This window comes from Ictidomys tridecemlineatus, chromosome 14, assembly GCF_052094955.1.
Source record: "Ictidomys tridecemlineatus isolate mIctTri1 chromosome 14, mIctTri1.hap1, whole genome shotgun sequence".
NCBI lineage: Eukaryota > Metazoa > Chordata > Mammalia > Rodentia > Sciuridae > Ictidomys > Ictidomys tridecemlineatus.
This window is the reverse complement of record NC_135490.1, coordinates 50,967,693-50,983,462: the sequence shown is the minus strand read 5'-3', so window position 1 is coordinate 50,983,462 and position 15,770 is coordinate 50,967,693. Positions and strand designations below refer to the sequence as shown.

The 15,770-nt window shown below is 36.7% G+C and overlaps 1 protein-coding gene across 1 annotated transcript; it reads left to right on the top strand.

The window, feature by feature from the left end:
- The first annotated feature begins 411 nt into the window (after positions 1–411).
- On the top strand, positions 412–15,770 carry LOC144370388 (DNA mismatch repair protein Msh3-like). Its single transcript, XM_078031135.1, has 6 exons — positions 412–543; positions 2,444–2,563; positions 9,240–9,460; positions 12,502–12,696; positions 14,535–14,621; positions 15,057–15,770. The coding sequence occupies exons 2-6, from the start codon at positions 2,548–2,550 to the stop codon at positions 15,189–15,191; spliced, it is 654 nt and encodes a 217-aa protein (XP_077887261.1). The 5' UTR covers positions 412–543; positions 2,444–2,547; the 3' UTR covers positions 15,192–15,770.

Below are 15,770 nucleotides of genomic sequence, written 5' to 3'. Positions count from 1 at the left end.
AATGATAGCCACTCCGCCCCCTCTGTCTCATTTGAGGAGGCAAGGCCCCGCCTCCGCCCCGCCTCAGGGCAAGGTCGCGGCGTGCTCGCTCCCGCAGACTCCCTGGAACGGGGGCGGGCTCGCGCTACCGGCTGGGCCCTGTAGGCGGGCCACCACTACCCGTCCTGCAATGTCTCTGCGGAAGCCTGTATCGGGCAGTCTTTCTGCAGCCGGCCCAGCCCATGGGAGACAAGCAGTTTTGAGCCAATTCTTTCACTCCACGGGAAGCCTCAAATCCACTTCGTCTCCCACGGAAGCCGCCACGAAGGCAAACCACGGCTCCGCAGCGCCCTCAGCGTCCACCGCCCAGCCTCATTTGCCGCCACTGGTGGTGGGTTCGGTCCAGGGCGGGGCAAGGCCATCGGTGGGGCGGAGCTTGTGAGAGGAATAGGAGGAGGTGGCGACTGTGTGCGACAATCCCCGAGATGCTGGGGCCGGAAGAGAACGGGAGAGGCGGGGCCGCAGAAGCAGAGGCTGGGAAAGCCCAGCTGGGTCCACATCGAGGTGTGGCTGAGAGATTGCATTACCTCTTTTTTTTTTCTTTTTTTTGCATCACCTGTTTTGAGGGAATAGATTTGAGGCCAAGGTCCCTCTGGTTGTTAAGAGGAGACCTGAAGGGAATTTCCATTCTGACGAATGGAGAGTGCCAGTTGGTCTGGCATACTTGTGTCTTTTAATTCTCCCTCTTCTTTCCTGGACTGATGTTTGAAAAGGGGCTTCTCTCCACACGCTTGGTTGGGTGACTTTAAGAAATCTGCTCATATGTAGTTCTTAGCACTGAACAGCATTGCTGAATATTTCAAATCACTGTGGGCTGAAGCTGAGTAGTGGTCACCATCTTATAGTTCACGTCTTAATGTGTGACGTTCAATTTGGATGTATAAAGTGTCTATAAATGCCAATGGTTAATCATTGGCATTTATAGTATTAACAAATACTTTGTTGCTTGCCAGTCTTTTTTTAAATATTATTTTTTAGTTATAGGAGAACACAGTATCTTTAATTTATTTTTATGTGGTGCTGATGGAACCCAGTGCAGCACGCATGTTAGGCGAGCCCTGTAGCTCTGAGCCACAACCCCAGTCCCTTTTGCTTTCCAATCTTTAGTGAAATAAACTAAGATTTTTTGTTTTGTCCTTCTTTCCTTCCTTCCTTCCTTCCTTCCTTCCTTCCTTCCTTCCTTCCTTCCTTCCTTCCTTCCTTCCTTCCTCCTTTCTCTCCCCCCTCCCTTCCCTCCCCTCCCCCTTCCCCCTCCCCTCCCCCTTCCCCCTCCCCCTTCCCCCTCCCTTCCCTCCCCTCCCCCTTCCCCCTCCCCTCCCCCTTCCCCCTCCCCCTTCCCCCTCCCTTCCCTCCCCTCCCCCTTCCCCCTCCCCTCCCCCTTCCCCCTCCCTTCCCTCCCCTCCCCCTTCCCCCTCCCCCTTCCCCCTCCCTTCCCTCCCCTCCCCCTTCCCCCTCCCCCTTCCCCCTCCCTTCCCTCCCCTCCCCCTTCCCCCTCCCTTCCCTCCCCTCCCCCTTCCCCTTCCCCCTTCCCCTTCCCTCTTCCCCTTCCCCCTCCCTTCCCTCCTCTCCCCTACCCCCTCCCCCGCCCCTTCTCCCCTCCTACCCCTCCTCCTCCTCTGGGCTTTCCCAAGAGGGAGTCTTCCCTAGGGTACCCTGTATGCTTCCCAAACTAAGGGTGTGTGGAAGGGGATTACAGACTGAATTTTAATCACAAATCACATTTTAATGGAGTTACAACTAACCTGCTTTAAAAAGTTCTCTTCATTTACATTTCTTTCCTATAGTAATTGCTCCTCTCTTTTCCTTTTTTTTTTTTTAAGGATGACCTAATTTTCACGAATTCACCAAAATTTTATTTTGCGTCTACCATTTAGAGACTATTTGGTGAAGGACTTAAATTTTTGTCAGGCTTCCTGCCAATAGATAGTTCATAGTCTTGTGGCAACTTTAATGGTGAACATATTGTATTTAAACAGGACATAGTTAAATATTGATTAGTATTTAAAAAGTGATATTGTATATTTAATCTTTGGCTCCTAATTTTGGCTTTGATAAGTACTATTTTATTTCTTAGGGGTATTTTATTTAACATGTAAGTGGGGTGAATCAGGTTTTATAATTTGAGATAAGTAAAGGCTGATTGAGTAAAGGAAGGTATTATATGGCTTAGTTTCATTTATTCTAGCAGGACTAGAGGTTCTGAGGCTCATGACCTGCCAGTTTCCACCCTGTCCTTGATGGGGGTAAAAACAGTTAACTCAGGACTTTCCAGAGCTAACAATAATTCTATGAGGAATGGATTGCAGAGAAGTTGGTGTCATTCAGAAATAATGTTTAAATTACTTCACATACATCAAGCTTTCACAGAATAGATAACACCTCATTTTGTGACCTTTGTCTGTAGGCTACAGAAGTTAACAAAGGAAAAAAAGACAGCTGGATAAAGATGGGCCTGTTAAAAAAAAAGCAAAGAAAGTCCAAGAAAAGGAAGAAAGAAATGACTTGGTAATGCCTGGTAACCCTGGTGAGTCTGGGCGATGATTCTTCTCAGCAGTCATGGCTCTGATATTCTTGAGTTTTTCTGGATGGCAGAGAAAGCTCTTGGAGGGTTGAAACTTTGTTCTTTTTGGACAATGATCACTATTGTGCTTGAGTTTGTGGTGATATGTATAGGAGGTGAGGGGGACAGTGGAGGAGCTGGAGTTCTGCAATTTGGCTGTAATTCTCCCAACTTTCTCTTTTTTTCCACTCTAACCATTTTTGTCATGTTTTTAAAAATGAGATATTCTTGTTATAAAAATTTCAAACAGTACACAAATTTGGATGGTAGACAGTGAAAGACCTTCCCTTTTAGTGAGGTCTACTGCTCATTGTTTGGGTACTGTGTGTTGTTCCAAATTTTTCTATATTTACACACACACATGTGTGCACAACATAGACCCACAAATTAGTTAATTAGTAATAATTTCATAGTTTACATATTATATTATTAACAAGAAATGTTAATTAAAACAAAACAAAACAAAAAAACAGCATTGCTGAGCTGCTGGACTTCCAGAGGTGATTTTGGGTGTAGATGATTGAGTGAGCAGATTTTTTCTAGTTTTTGGCTCCAGAGATTTTGTGATAAGAAGAGACAGGAAATCCATCTTTATTCATAATTCCCAGAACATAAAACAAACAAATTAACAAAATGTCCCATTTCATTGAAGATAACTTGTCTATACCGCTAGAGATAATAAGTCGGATACTTATTTTTCCATATAAATGGTAAAACTTGGATTTAGGGCCAACATGAATAAGAACTAACTACAAAAATGGAGATGTATGACTAATGAGAAAAATATATCTGATAACATCTGTTAATACCATAGTCCTTTTCTTTTCTGGAGGGGGCTCGAAGGAGGCATGACTTGACAGATTTGCCACTGGTTAATTTTGCATTTTCTGGGGCTCTTTGCCTTTTTTCTTTTTGTTTCATTGCTCTATATAGACCTGATTGTTCAGTTTTTCAGTAAATTCTATTAGCAGTGAGTGCTCTTTTTTTAAAGTCTGCTTTTATTCTAAAGCTTCTTGTAGCTCATTTATTCTTCCTAAAAACTTTGTTTTATTTTCTTTTATAGAGGAAAAGGTAGATGACAGGTGAGGAGAACTGAGGGCTGCCATAGTTAAGTGGCTTAACGGGGGCCACACAGGACAGTTGAGATTGGAAATTGTTGAAATTAAAATGCTTGTCATTTGTTAATTCAGGGTTACCGGGGTTGTGACTCAGTGGTACAGCGCTTGCCTAGCATGTGTGAGACACTGGGTTCAATCCCCGGCACCACGTAAAAATAAACAAACAAAGAAAAAAGATATTGTCTCCATCTATAACTAAAAAAATATTTTAAAAAATTGGCATTCAGAAGGTGGGTATCTGTTCTGTCCCAGGGTGGTTGTCATCATCGTAGTCTCCTCCTCCTCCTCCTCCTCCTCCTCCTTCTTCTTCACGATCATTAAAATACAGTTCTCATACCATATAGTTCACCAATTTAATGACTTTTAAGTTGTTTCAAGATTTGTGCAAACATTTTCAAAGTCAATTTTAGGGCCTTGGGATGTGACCAGTGGTAGAGAGTACTTGTTTAGCATGCATAAGGCCCTGGGTTTGATCCCTAGCACTGGGGCTGAAGGCTGTGGCAGGGAGTCAATTTTAGAACATTTTCATCATCCCAAAAGAAGACCTATACCCAGTCGCAGCTACCTTCGTTTCCTTGTAACACTCTCCAGCCCTAGCAGCCACTAATCTACTTTCTGCTGTAGATTTATCTATTGAAATAATTTCATATAAATAGAATCATACAATTTGTGGCTTGTTGTATATGGTTTATTTTCTTTAGTATCGTATTTTCAAGGTTCATCTGCGTGGTAGCAGTACTTCATTCCTTTTTTAAAATTCATTTTTTTTAAGTTGTAAGAAACATAAAATTCACCATGAACCATTTCTAAGTGTGCAGTTTAGTGGTATTTAGTACAATTAAATTGTTTTATCATCCCTACTATTCATCTCCAGAACTCTTTTTTCCTTTTGCATTTCTAAAACTCTACCCATTGAATAATAACTCCCATTCTCCCACCTCCAGTTCTGGCAGCTACCATTCTGCCACAACCTGCCAAGCATCAACAAAGGATCTTGAGTAGGGGTGACTGGAGATGGAGAAAAACACAAAGAAAAAGAAAACATTTTTAAGCAAAGCTAAGGCCAGGTGGGACACTGCCCTCTAATGGAGGAACAGTGACCTGGAACTAGCTCTGCAAATTTATTATATAGAGTCTCATAATCAGGAAGTTAAACTATAGGGGCATTGTAAATTGTTCAAGGCTTCTGAGTTATCAAGAGGCTTCTTTGTGCACTAAAAAGTTACAGAGATAGAAACATTTTTATGATTATCCTGCTGCACCCAGGAAGCCCACTGTACTGGAACGTCTCATAACTGTTAGCATCAGAGCCAAGTGTCAAGGCTGTTAACCTCTTTGCTTTTTGGCAAGAAATGTTTCCCAGGCTTGGCTTTTTCCAACACTGCAGGATCAGCCAATGACTATGGGTTCATCTGCTCTCCACACCATTCTACTTTCTGCCTCTATAATTTCGACTGCTCTAAACTACATTCATTCTTTTTATTTCTAGGTAATATGCAACTGTTTAGATTCATCTCATTTCTTTTTATTTTTTATTTGTTCTTTTTAGATATTCATGACAGTAGAGTATATTTTGACATATTATACATACATGGAGTATAACTTTCCATTCTGTGGTTGTACATGATGTGGAATTACACTGGTCATGTATTCATATATGAACATAGGAAAGTTATGTCTCATTCATTCTACTGTGATTCCTATTCCCATCCCCCCTCCATTCCTCCATTACCTTCATTCCTCTTTGTTTAATCCAGTGAACTTCTATTCCCCCTCCCCTATTGTGTGTTAGCATCTGCATATCAGAGAGAACATTTGGCCCTTGGTTTTGGGGGATTGGCTTATTTCAGATAGCATGATAGTCTCCAGTTTATCCATTTACCAGCAAATGCCATAATTTTATTCTTCTTTATGGCTAAGTAATATTCCATGTGTATAGATAGCATATTTTCTTTATTCATTCATCCGTTGAAGGGCATCTATTTGGTTCCATAGCTTAGCTATTGTGAGTTGAGCCACTATAAACATTGATGTGGCCTCATCACTATAGTATGCTGATTTTAAGTTTTTTGGCTATATGCCAAGGAGTGGGGTAACTGGGTCAAATGGTGGTTCCATTCCAAGTTTTCTGAGGACTCTTCATTACTGCTTTCCAAAGTGGTTGTACCAATTTGCAGTCCTACCAGCAATGCATGAGTGTACCTTTTTGGCCACATCCTTGCCAACATTTATTGTTACTTGTATTCGTTATAATTGCCGTTCTGACAGGAGTGAGATAAAATCTCAATGTAGTTTTAATTTGCATTTCTATAATTGCTAGGGATGTTGAATATTTTTCATATCCGCCTCATTTCTCAATTTTTCAATTTACAAGGGTTTTTTTTTTTTTTTTTTTTTTTTTTTTTGGTGCTGGAGATGGAATCTATGGCCCCATACATGTTAAATCACATTCTTTACCACTGAGCCACATATCCAGTTTTTAAAATTTTTTTTATTGTGTTTTTTTTTTTAATCTGGTTTCCACAGGAGAGGAAAACTTTGTATTCACAAGGGAACTTACATGCTTTTGAAAAGTTATTTTAGAATGTATTTTGGAAATCATGGAAATAATCAAAGGTAAAACATACCTTGGAAAATATACTAAAAATATGCTTTTAAAATAAGAGAAATAATAGTAAACAAAGTAAAGTATATATTAAATAATTCATGTATTTAGAAGAAAGAGAGTCACCATGTTCAAGGATTTTTGATTTTTAGCATGTGACAATCTAGGTTTTTTTGGTTTATTCATTTGTTTTGTTTTAATTATAGAGGGCCAATTTTCCTGTCCATTTTCTCTTGGCTAGGATTTTCTCATCATTATAGATTTCCACAGATTAGATTTTGTTGGGCCTTAGGCCACTTTGAATTGATTTTTATCCTGTTTGAAGCTCATTTAAAGCTTCTTGGGTCTATGGGTTTAAAGCTCTCATCAAATTTGGAAAGCTCTTTTAGGCATTATTTTATCAACTGCTTTTTTTCTGTTTCCTTCCTCTCTCTTCTTCTCAAAGTTTATTTCAGGGATGTTGAACTACTGGACATTGTCCCTGAAATCACTGAAGCTTTGTTTTCAGGTCTTATTTCTCCTCGTGTTTCATTTTGGATAGAATGCTTTCAAATTCAGTGATCTTTTTTCTGTAGCATCTAATCTGCTATAAAGCACTTTCAATAAATTTTTGTTTTAGATATTTTATTTTTTTTAAAAAATTTATTTTTTAGTTTTTGGCGGACACAACATCTTTGCATGTGGTGCTGAGGATCTAACCCGGGCCGCATGCATGCCAGGCGAGCATGCTACCGCTTGAGCCACATCCCCAGCCCTGTTTTAGATATTTTAGATGTTATCTCTGAAGTTCCTTTTTTTAAAAATAATATCTTCAATTTCTCTGTGTGAATTATATCTCAGTAAAACTATTAATAGAAAAAAGTATCCTTTTACCCCTCTTTTTGCTTATGTTTTTCTTTGCCTTCTCGTTATGTGGAGTGTATTTATAAAACATGTCTGTATATATTAATTTCATCATATCTGTCCTCTCTGGATCTGCATCATTGAATTGATTTTTCATACTTTTCACATGTCCAGCAATTGATTGGATCGTGGCTGTTTTGAGTTCTTTATTATTTTCTACTGGATTTTGTATTTCTTTAGAGTGTTGTACTTTATTCTTGCATTTAGTTAACTTCCTCATGGGTAATTTTGATTGTTTTCAGGATTGTTTTTAAATTTTGTCAGAGTATGTCTAGCACTAGGTGAGCCTGTCCCTATAGCTTCACCTTTCTTGAATCAGAAGGGTTGCAAAGTAGCAGCAACATACCATAATGCGTATTTCCACCATACAGAGATAAAAGACACTAATAACGTTAAGACATAAGTAAAAATAAAATGTAATACAGCTTTTAGGAAGTGATGAAGTTTGAGTTTTACTCAATCACAAACATACACCATGCAGTAGAGCCTTAGTACTTCACTTCTGTTTTCAACACTTCAACTAAAGATCCGTCTTTTGTTTTGTTTTGTGTTTTCAAAAACTACAACCCCAAGATTTTCACTGACCTACATTCTGGGAAAGTTTTTTTTTTTTTTTGTTTTTGTTTTTGTTTTTTTAACCACAGGAGGGAAATCTGTGTACACACTTAAATTATGAAAGTTTTATACTTTCAGAAATGAACAGAATATCACTTGTGCCCTCAGAATGTTCTTGCTTTCATAGGAAGGGTAAAAGATGATAAATTCATGCAACCCCAGTTCCCTTATATTTGCTAATAGCTACCTAATACTATTGCTTTAAATAGTGAAATAATATATTGTGGTACATGGTAAAGATCCAATAAATGATAGATCCCTTCTCTATGGATTGCTTGCTTATAAACAACTCCTACTAGGCAGACTGTGTACTATATAAAAATTTGAGCTTCTTATAGGAATGTAAAAGAAAAATGATTTAAAGCTGGGAGAGTTAGAGAATTTCATGGAAAAGATAGCTTTGAGATGGAACTTGAAGAATGAATACAATTTTGATACGTAGAAAGTATAGCATGTGCAAAGCTTGGAAGCAGGAAAACAGGTGTTTGAGTGGGGTGATTGGATTTCCTTGGTGAACCCTTGATGTCATTATCTAAGACTTTCCCCTTAATCTGTTCAGATTCTTCAATTAGAAACCTCCTAGCTTCCTAGGTTCTGGAGAGCTTGGGGTGTCAGCATATAGTCAACGTACATTCCCATCACCCTTCTGAGTTGCTGCTCCATCAGCTATGCCTGTTTTGCCTTTCCAGAGCTATCTCCCGTGTGCTGCTGAGGTGAGGAAAAGATAGTTGCCTTTAACTTTGGAGTGTGTGTGGGGTGTCTAGAAACCAAATTACTTGAATTCAGTGCCTTTATTTTAGATCTTCCCATATTCCATTTCTACAGTTACTGGTGTAGTAATTCCCCAGTCTCTTGATCATTTTGTGTTGCAAATAGGATTGGTCCTTGGTTTTCTTAACTATTGACTTAGGACTTAGCTTGAGTTGGGTGGGCTGATTGGTGAGAGCTCATCTATTTTCCCTTCTAGCTTCAGAGATTTCATTTGCAATTGTTGCCTCTCCTCTCCTGTCTGTCCTTAAATGTGAAAACAAACCAACAAATAAAAACCAGAATCAAACTGCAGTGTAGTTTTCCTTTCTTTGTCTCTCTCTTCTTTTGTAGTGCTGAGATAGAACCCAGGGCTTTGCATGTGAGCAGGAGAAGCAAGAGCTCTACCACTGAACTCTAGCCCCAGCTTGCTACTGTAGTTATTCAATGGGGTCTCAGCAATGAGTGAAATCAGGTGTATGCTTGAATATGCCACCTTTACCCTGAACTTGATGTTCTTTATTCCTTTATTACATTATAGTTCAGTCCATTAATGGGAATCTCCCTTTTTAGAAAATTCTGTGTTTATTATAAGTTGACATAATGAGACCAAAATACCGTGGTTATATTTTCTTCTCATTTGTTTTCCAAGAGCCAAAAAAATGTCTGAGGACCAGGACTGTCTCAAAGTCTCTGGAAAAACTGAAAGAATTCTGCTGCGATTCTGCCATTCATCAAAATAGAGTCCAGATAGCACCTCTTCAAGAGAGGTTTGCAGTTCTACCAAAATGTACTGATTTTGAGGATATCAGTTTTCAACGTGCAAAGAATGCAGTTTCTTCTGAAGATTCTAAATCCCAAGTGAACCAAAAGGTATGTAATTGTTATATAGATGTATTTCCAGTTACCCAGAACAGTATGTTCTGAAATCCTTTAGTTTCTGTGTGGTCACTGAGGACACTTGACTGATCATCTGAGTTACCCGACAGATCTTTTGTTTCACAGATATATTGTGAAACATAAGAAATTCTAACTAACATATGTATATTCTAATTTGCTGTGTATTATGAGGGATGAATTGGTTTGTGTTCAAACAAAACAAAACAAAAAATTAAAAGACTCCCAAATTATTTTGAGCCAATACTCTTTATTTTAGAACCTCCCTTATTTCACAGTCTCTGATTGTGATGTACTTACTGCCTGTATTAGGAATCACTGACTTGGGGGAATTTTTTAGATTATTGATACATGCATAATTTTATTATAGCTCTCCTTAAAGTTTTCATGATTTGCATGGAAAATAATGTAGGGCAACATCTATCTATCTATCAGTGTTTTGAGGTTTCCAGTTGAAAGCTTGTCATGTATTAAATAAACTTAGAGGTAAACCAAATAAATATGTGTTTTTACTTCTTCTACTGTTTATTTTGTGACTTATTAATGGTTCCTATCATTACAGAATCTTGTCTGGCACCATCATTGAAATCTATAATTCAGACGAATGGTTGACTTTCAACCTTAGCTTTACATTAGACTCATCTGGAGAAATTAAAAACAAAACAAAACAAAACAAAAATTGGTATTTACAACCTTCCTTTAGAATCTTATTTATTTGGTCTTCACTGAGAATTGTGCATGGCTATTTTCTTAGAAGCTCTTATTTTAATGTGTAGACATGGTGGATGATCATTGAATTAGAGAAATGCTTTTTGAATTTATATGTGTGTGTGTGTGTATATATGCATATATATTTATTTATTAAAATTTTAATGAAATGTACTTTTTCTTAGAAAAATGACTAGGATAATAGAATTTTGCTTACAGTTTTCCCTTCCCACAAAGTTCAGATCTATTGACTTCTGTCTCAAATGGGCTACTATAGGTTAAACTCACTTATCTTAGGTCATCAGAAAAGGAAAGAATGTTTTCTTTTCTATTACCTTTTAATACTGAGAAGCAGTTCACCATGGTATAGGGTGATCATTATGGATAGAAGTCATAAAGTCTATGAAATCTCATTTTATTAATTGGAACATTTACCCTGGGGGCTCAGTAGAGCCTATCTACTATTGCTTTGTACATAAAATGACCAACTTGATTTTTCTGTGAAATTAGAAATGATCAAATAGAAGGGTTATCTAGAAGCAATATAAGGATATTATTACAAGCAATAAGCTATTTGAGAGCTTGAAAAGACACAGATGAATGGTAAAAATCTACCAATTGAACATAATTGCCCAGTGGTCTAGGGATATTAATGAAGGGTCAACATGACTCTGGATAGGTTCTGAAATTTATTCTGATCACTCTGAATTGTCAAGACAAGGTTGAGTTCAACATGATGCATCTGTGAATATTAAAGAAAATATAGTATATCTGAGAAATATTTCCACCCAAATCATATAAAAATTAAGTTGCTTAATAATCAAGTACTTAGATTTACTTGTTAGTATCCCACATGGAGAGAACTCCCCCCTCCACCTCACCCCCCAGAAGTCTGTCTTATTTAGTAAAAGAATAAGTTAAAAAAAATGAGAGCAACTTTTTTTCTAGGAAATATATTTTTGTAAGTATTAATTAACTTTTATATTATGTAGTATTCCTGGAATTTATGTAAGAGTCATAGAAACAAAATTGAAAATCCCTCAAAATGAAAAACAGTTGCATTCTCAGATGTTACGATGAGCTACGTTTCTTTGGCCATTCCTCTCCACACCTTACCATCTTCCTATTGCGAATCTTTGCGAGTTTTCTGGGCTATGTTATTTAGATAGATTGAGTCTTTTTGAAATTAATGTCTTTCTGTGCCGTCCCAGCTAAGCTGTTTTTTTTTTTTTCTTAAAAACATTTACTTGACATCCACAGAATACATGTTTCTGGGGTTTCTATTGATATGAGACTACACTTTTCTGCTCTCTGTCCATTCCTCTTCTTCTGCTCACTAGTTTTTTAGGGCATATTTTTTATTCCACTGGTAGTTGAGTAACTTTTTAGATATTGAGAGTGACAGCATGGCTCTTACTTAAAAATTGATTTATCCTATCAATTTTTCTCATTTTTCCATTTCTTAATCAAGTCTAATAATCAAGGGATTTTCTCTAAGCTGTAAGTTGGAATTAATTATGGTTTTATGTTACAGGAAGTTCAGGATAGTAGGAGTACTAATATTCAAAATGTTGCCCAATGCTCTTTGTTTCCCAAAACTTCTTTCCCCTATTTATTTACCAAAACAATGATGATTCTCTCTTGTAATACAGATTTATAGAATATACTATCTTTTAGAGCATGCTTGGAAACATGAAACATTAAGTGCAGCTTTACATGTTGGCATGCTTGCTGCAAGTGTTTTTGCCCAAGATTTATCCCCAGTTGACTTTTATTCATTGTATACCTGGGAATAAATAAGAAAATAAATGTTTATTAATTATAGGTCCAATAACATCAAATTTAAAAAGAAGTATATAAAACATTCAGGTTGGTTAGATTTGCAAAATTTACTTAAATACTGGCAGTTTTTGTTTTTTTGGTTCATAATTTTTTAAAATGTTTTACTTTGAAAAAATTTCAAACCTTTGTACATATTGCTTTGTACATAAAATGACCAACTTTATTTTTCTGTGAAATTAGAAATAATCAAATAGAAGGGTTATCTAGAAGCAATATAAGGGCATTATTACAAGCAATAAGCTGTTTGAGAGCTTGAAAAGACAAAGATGAATGGTAAAAATCTACCAAATGAACATAATTTCCCAGTGGTCTAGGGATAATTTGCCTGAATACTACATTGTGTCTTGGGAAACCTTTCACCTAGATTTACCAACTATTAGCTTTTTGCTAATTTTGCATTTGCTTTCTCTGAGAATTTATTATAATAGTTTATTCTTGTTAAACTATTTAAATTTTTTGGTTGCCAGGACAGTCAGTTTGGCCTATCACATAGGACTCACGAAAACTTACAGAAAACTTCTGATAAACCATCTAATAGACAATCGAAAAGCATCTACACACCATTAGAGTTGCAATATATAGAGATGAAACAGCAGCATAAAGATGCAATTTTATGTGTGGAATGTGGATATAAGTATAGATTCTTTGGGGAAGATGCAGAGGTAAGTTGTTTTAATTTTTTTTTCAGCTTTAGATATTTTTCAATATTTTTGTTTTATTTCTTGACTTTGTGAAAAGCTAATTTGATCAGTCACCCTTTAAAATGCTGTCATTTAAAATAAAACTCAAGCACAAGCAAAGTTGATGGAGCTAGACTTGTGGGGGAGAAGTGAGGAGTCCCTACTGGAATGTTACTGTTTATTTTCTATGGTGCTAGGCCAATACTTTTCATCCATAAAAAGTTGATTAGATGAATCAATTGATGGATGAACCATTGCCAATGTGTTTTTTTTAACTATTTTTTTTTAGTTGTCAGTAGATCTTTATTTTATTTATTTATATATGGTGCTGACAATTGAATCTAGTACCTCACACATGGTAGGCAAAGTTTCTACCACTGAGCCACAACCCCAGCCCACAAATATGTTTTTTAGGAGAATCTCAAGCGAAAAACAATTTTTTTGAGATGTATGGAAGTTCTCCTTACCTTAATTAATGAATTTTCATAGCCAGATACAAAGTTAAGTTTCAATGAAAAGAGCACATTAATTCTGCCAACTACCCACAGGTCTTTGTGTCAGTCATCTTTTGATCTTAGCCTAAGCTATGTCTCAATTTAACTTAGGGGTATTTGATACAGATCAAGAAGGTTTAAAGTGAATTTGCACATTCAACAGGCAAGTAGAGGGAAGCTTTTGCTGGAAGCGGTGGTTGATTGTCATGACTACATAGTCTCAAGACTGGTTAGGTCATATAACATCAGAACATGATGATGTAGTATATCTGCCACCCCTTGGATGGGAAGAGAAGAGTTGGCCAATGTTTTCTTGTTCATGTTTTCTGAATCATGTTGGGGCAGAAAGGTGGTGTTCTTCTAAGTTCCATTGTGTTCTGTGTTATGAAATAGTATTGACATATTTCCTGAGGTCAAGAACAGGTACGGGGGCTGGGATTGTGGCTCAGTGGTAGAGCCCTTTGCCCAGCATGTGTGAGGAACTGGGTTTGATTCTCAGCACCACATACAAATAAATAAAATAAAATAAATTCATCAACAACTAATAAAAATATTTAAAAAAGAACAGATACATAGCTGGCATCCTATAGGTGAAGGAGAAAAAGAAACCATCTAGGTTAAATGATAAATGTTTTGACCATAGATAGTAGAGGATGATATTTTCTTGTCTTCAGTGATGGGTGAATACAGTTTAGATGTAAAGGGGTAAAGGAGTGAAAGTACTGGAAGAGACTTCCATGGCTCTATTTGGTGGTGTCTAAGTGTGTTCTGGAAGAAAGCAGGGAATCAGGGACTGCTTCCTGTTTTTGCATTTCTATCAACCATGCATCATTAATTAACAAACCAGTCTAGAGAGCTCTTCATGTCACTTATTAAAAGTTTCCTCTGTCCAAGTGGATTTATTATTTATGCATACTCTGTAGTATCTTCTAATCATCAGTTACTTGTATATGCCATTTGCATAGAAAATTCTTATTCTTTTGGCCTCCTCCTTTTTATATTGAATAGTCCTTACGTAAATACACCTCAGCACTTTTAGGTTTTGGAACATCTAAGGACATAGAAAAAGAGTTGTCATTTTTTGGAGACATTTAGAGATACAGATTTTGGCCCTGATGTCAGGTGGTAGGAACTGCCAAAAAATAGATGAGACCAGGGAATTTATATGGGGAGTTTCTTTCAAACTTTTTATTGATGTACCACACATTTAGAGAAGTACACAAATCCTAGATGTATACCTTGATGAATTTTTAACAAAGTTAACAAATCCCACATGGAATCTTGAAATAGAAATTTATTAACATTCTTTCTTTTTTTTAATATTAGATTGCTGCCCGGGAGCTGAATATTTATTGCCATTTAGATCACAACTTTATGACAGCAAGTATACCAACTCACAGACTATTTGTTCAGGTACGCTGTCTTGTGGCTAAAGGATATAAGGTCAGCTTTGATTTTTTACTTCAAGGGAGAAGGGAGGGAGATTCTCTTCCAGGGAGTGAAAACATGCCTTTAAAGTAACAGGCAGGCTTTAATGAGTTTTAGAATTTGGAATTTGAAGAAATGAAAAATGTTTCATAATTATTAACGTACCTTGATTTTTAAGAGCATATTGTTAGGTATTTACAGAAAAAAAATTTTAAGACTCAGTAACAGAGTGCTTCTTAGTGATTTGTGTACACTAGTCAGCTGCTCATGGTTCTTGTTGCTTAACCCTTATATCTGGACACTGTGGACTAATTCACTTATTTTAAGTGTTTCAGAATTAATATTTAAGCATTTTGAAATGAGTTTGTTAGATTGGTTTTTCATCAGATTTGATATTAAATATCTCTTACTTTGTTGAAGGTGGGAGTTGTAAAGCAAACTGAAACTGCAGCATTAAAGGCTATTGAAGACAACAAAAGTTCTCTCTTTTCCCGGAAACTGACTGCTCTTTATACAAAATCCACACTCATTGGAGAAGATATCCTTTTTGAATAGTAATTTTTCTCTTAGTTGTTACAACTGCTTTGTTTTAAGGTGACATTTAAAAAAAAAGTCCTTTGGGAACCTTTTCGATGAGGTAAGGTGGTACAGTTACTTGAATCCTTGGATAGTGCACTAATGAAGAGGAAGGATTGATAGTAACTAGAAACAAACATTTTCAAATGTCATAGTGAAATACAAATTCATCATATACTAAGAGCAAGAAGAAGTGAACCTAATAAATGATAATGTCAAGTTAGCAACTGATTTGAAATTGTGTGCTTTCTTGGATCATTTGTGGACAAAGGTTAGGTGTTTAGGGCCTATACATTCCTTAGGATCTTCCTACTTTGAGACCTGAAAAATAAAAACTTAGTAACTTAATGTGGAAAGAAAACTATGAAGTCAATATTAAAATACACTTAAATGCTTATAAAATATAATATAGGCCATCTTCATTAATTGTTAATTTGTGAAGATCTTATTGCTTTTGAAAATGAATTGTGGGTAAAACTTTATTACTTTACAGAAATCTTCAGTATGCCCAATGGCATACTGAAGATTGCTGCCAAAATTTATAGATTTTCATAAATT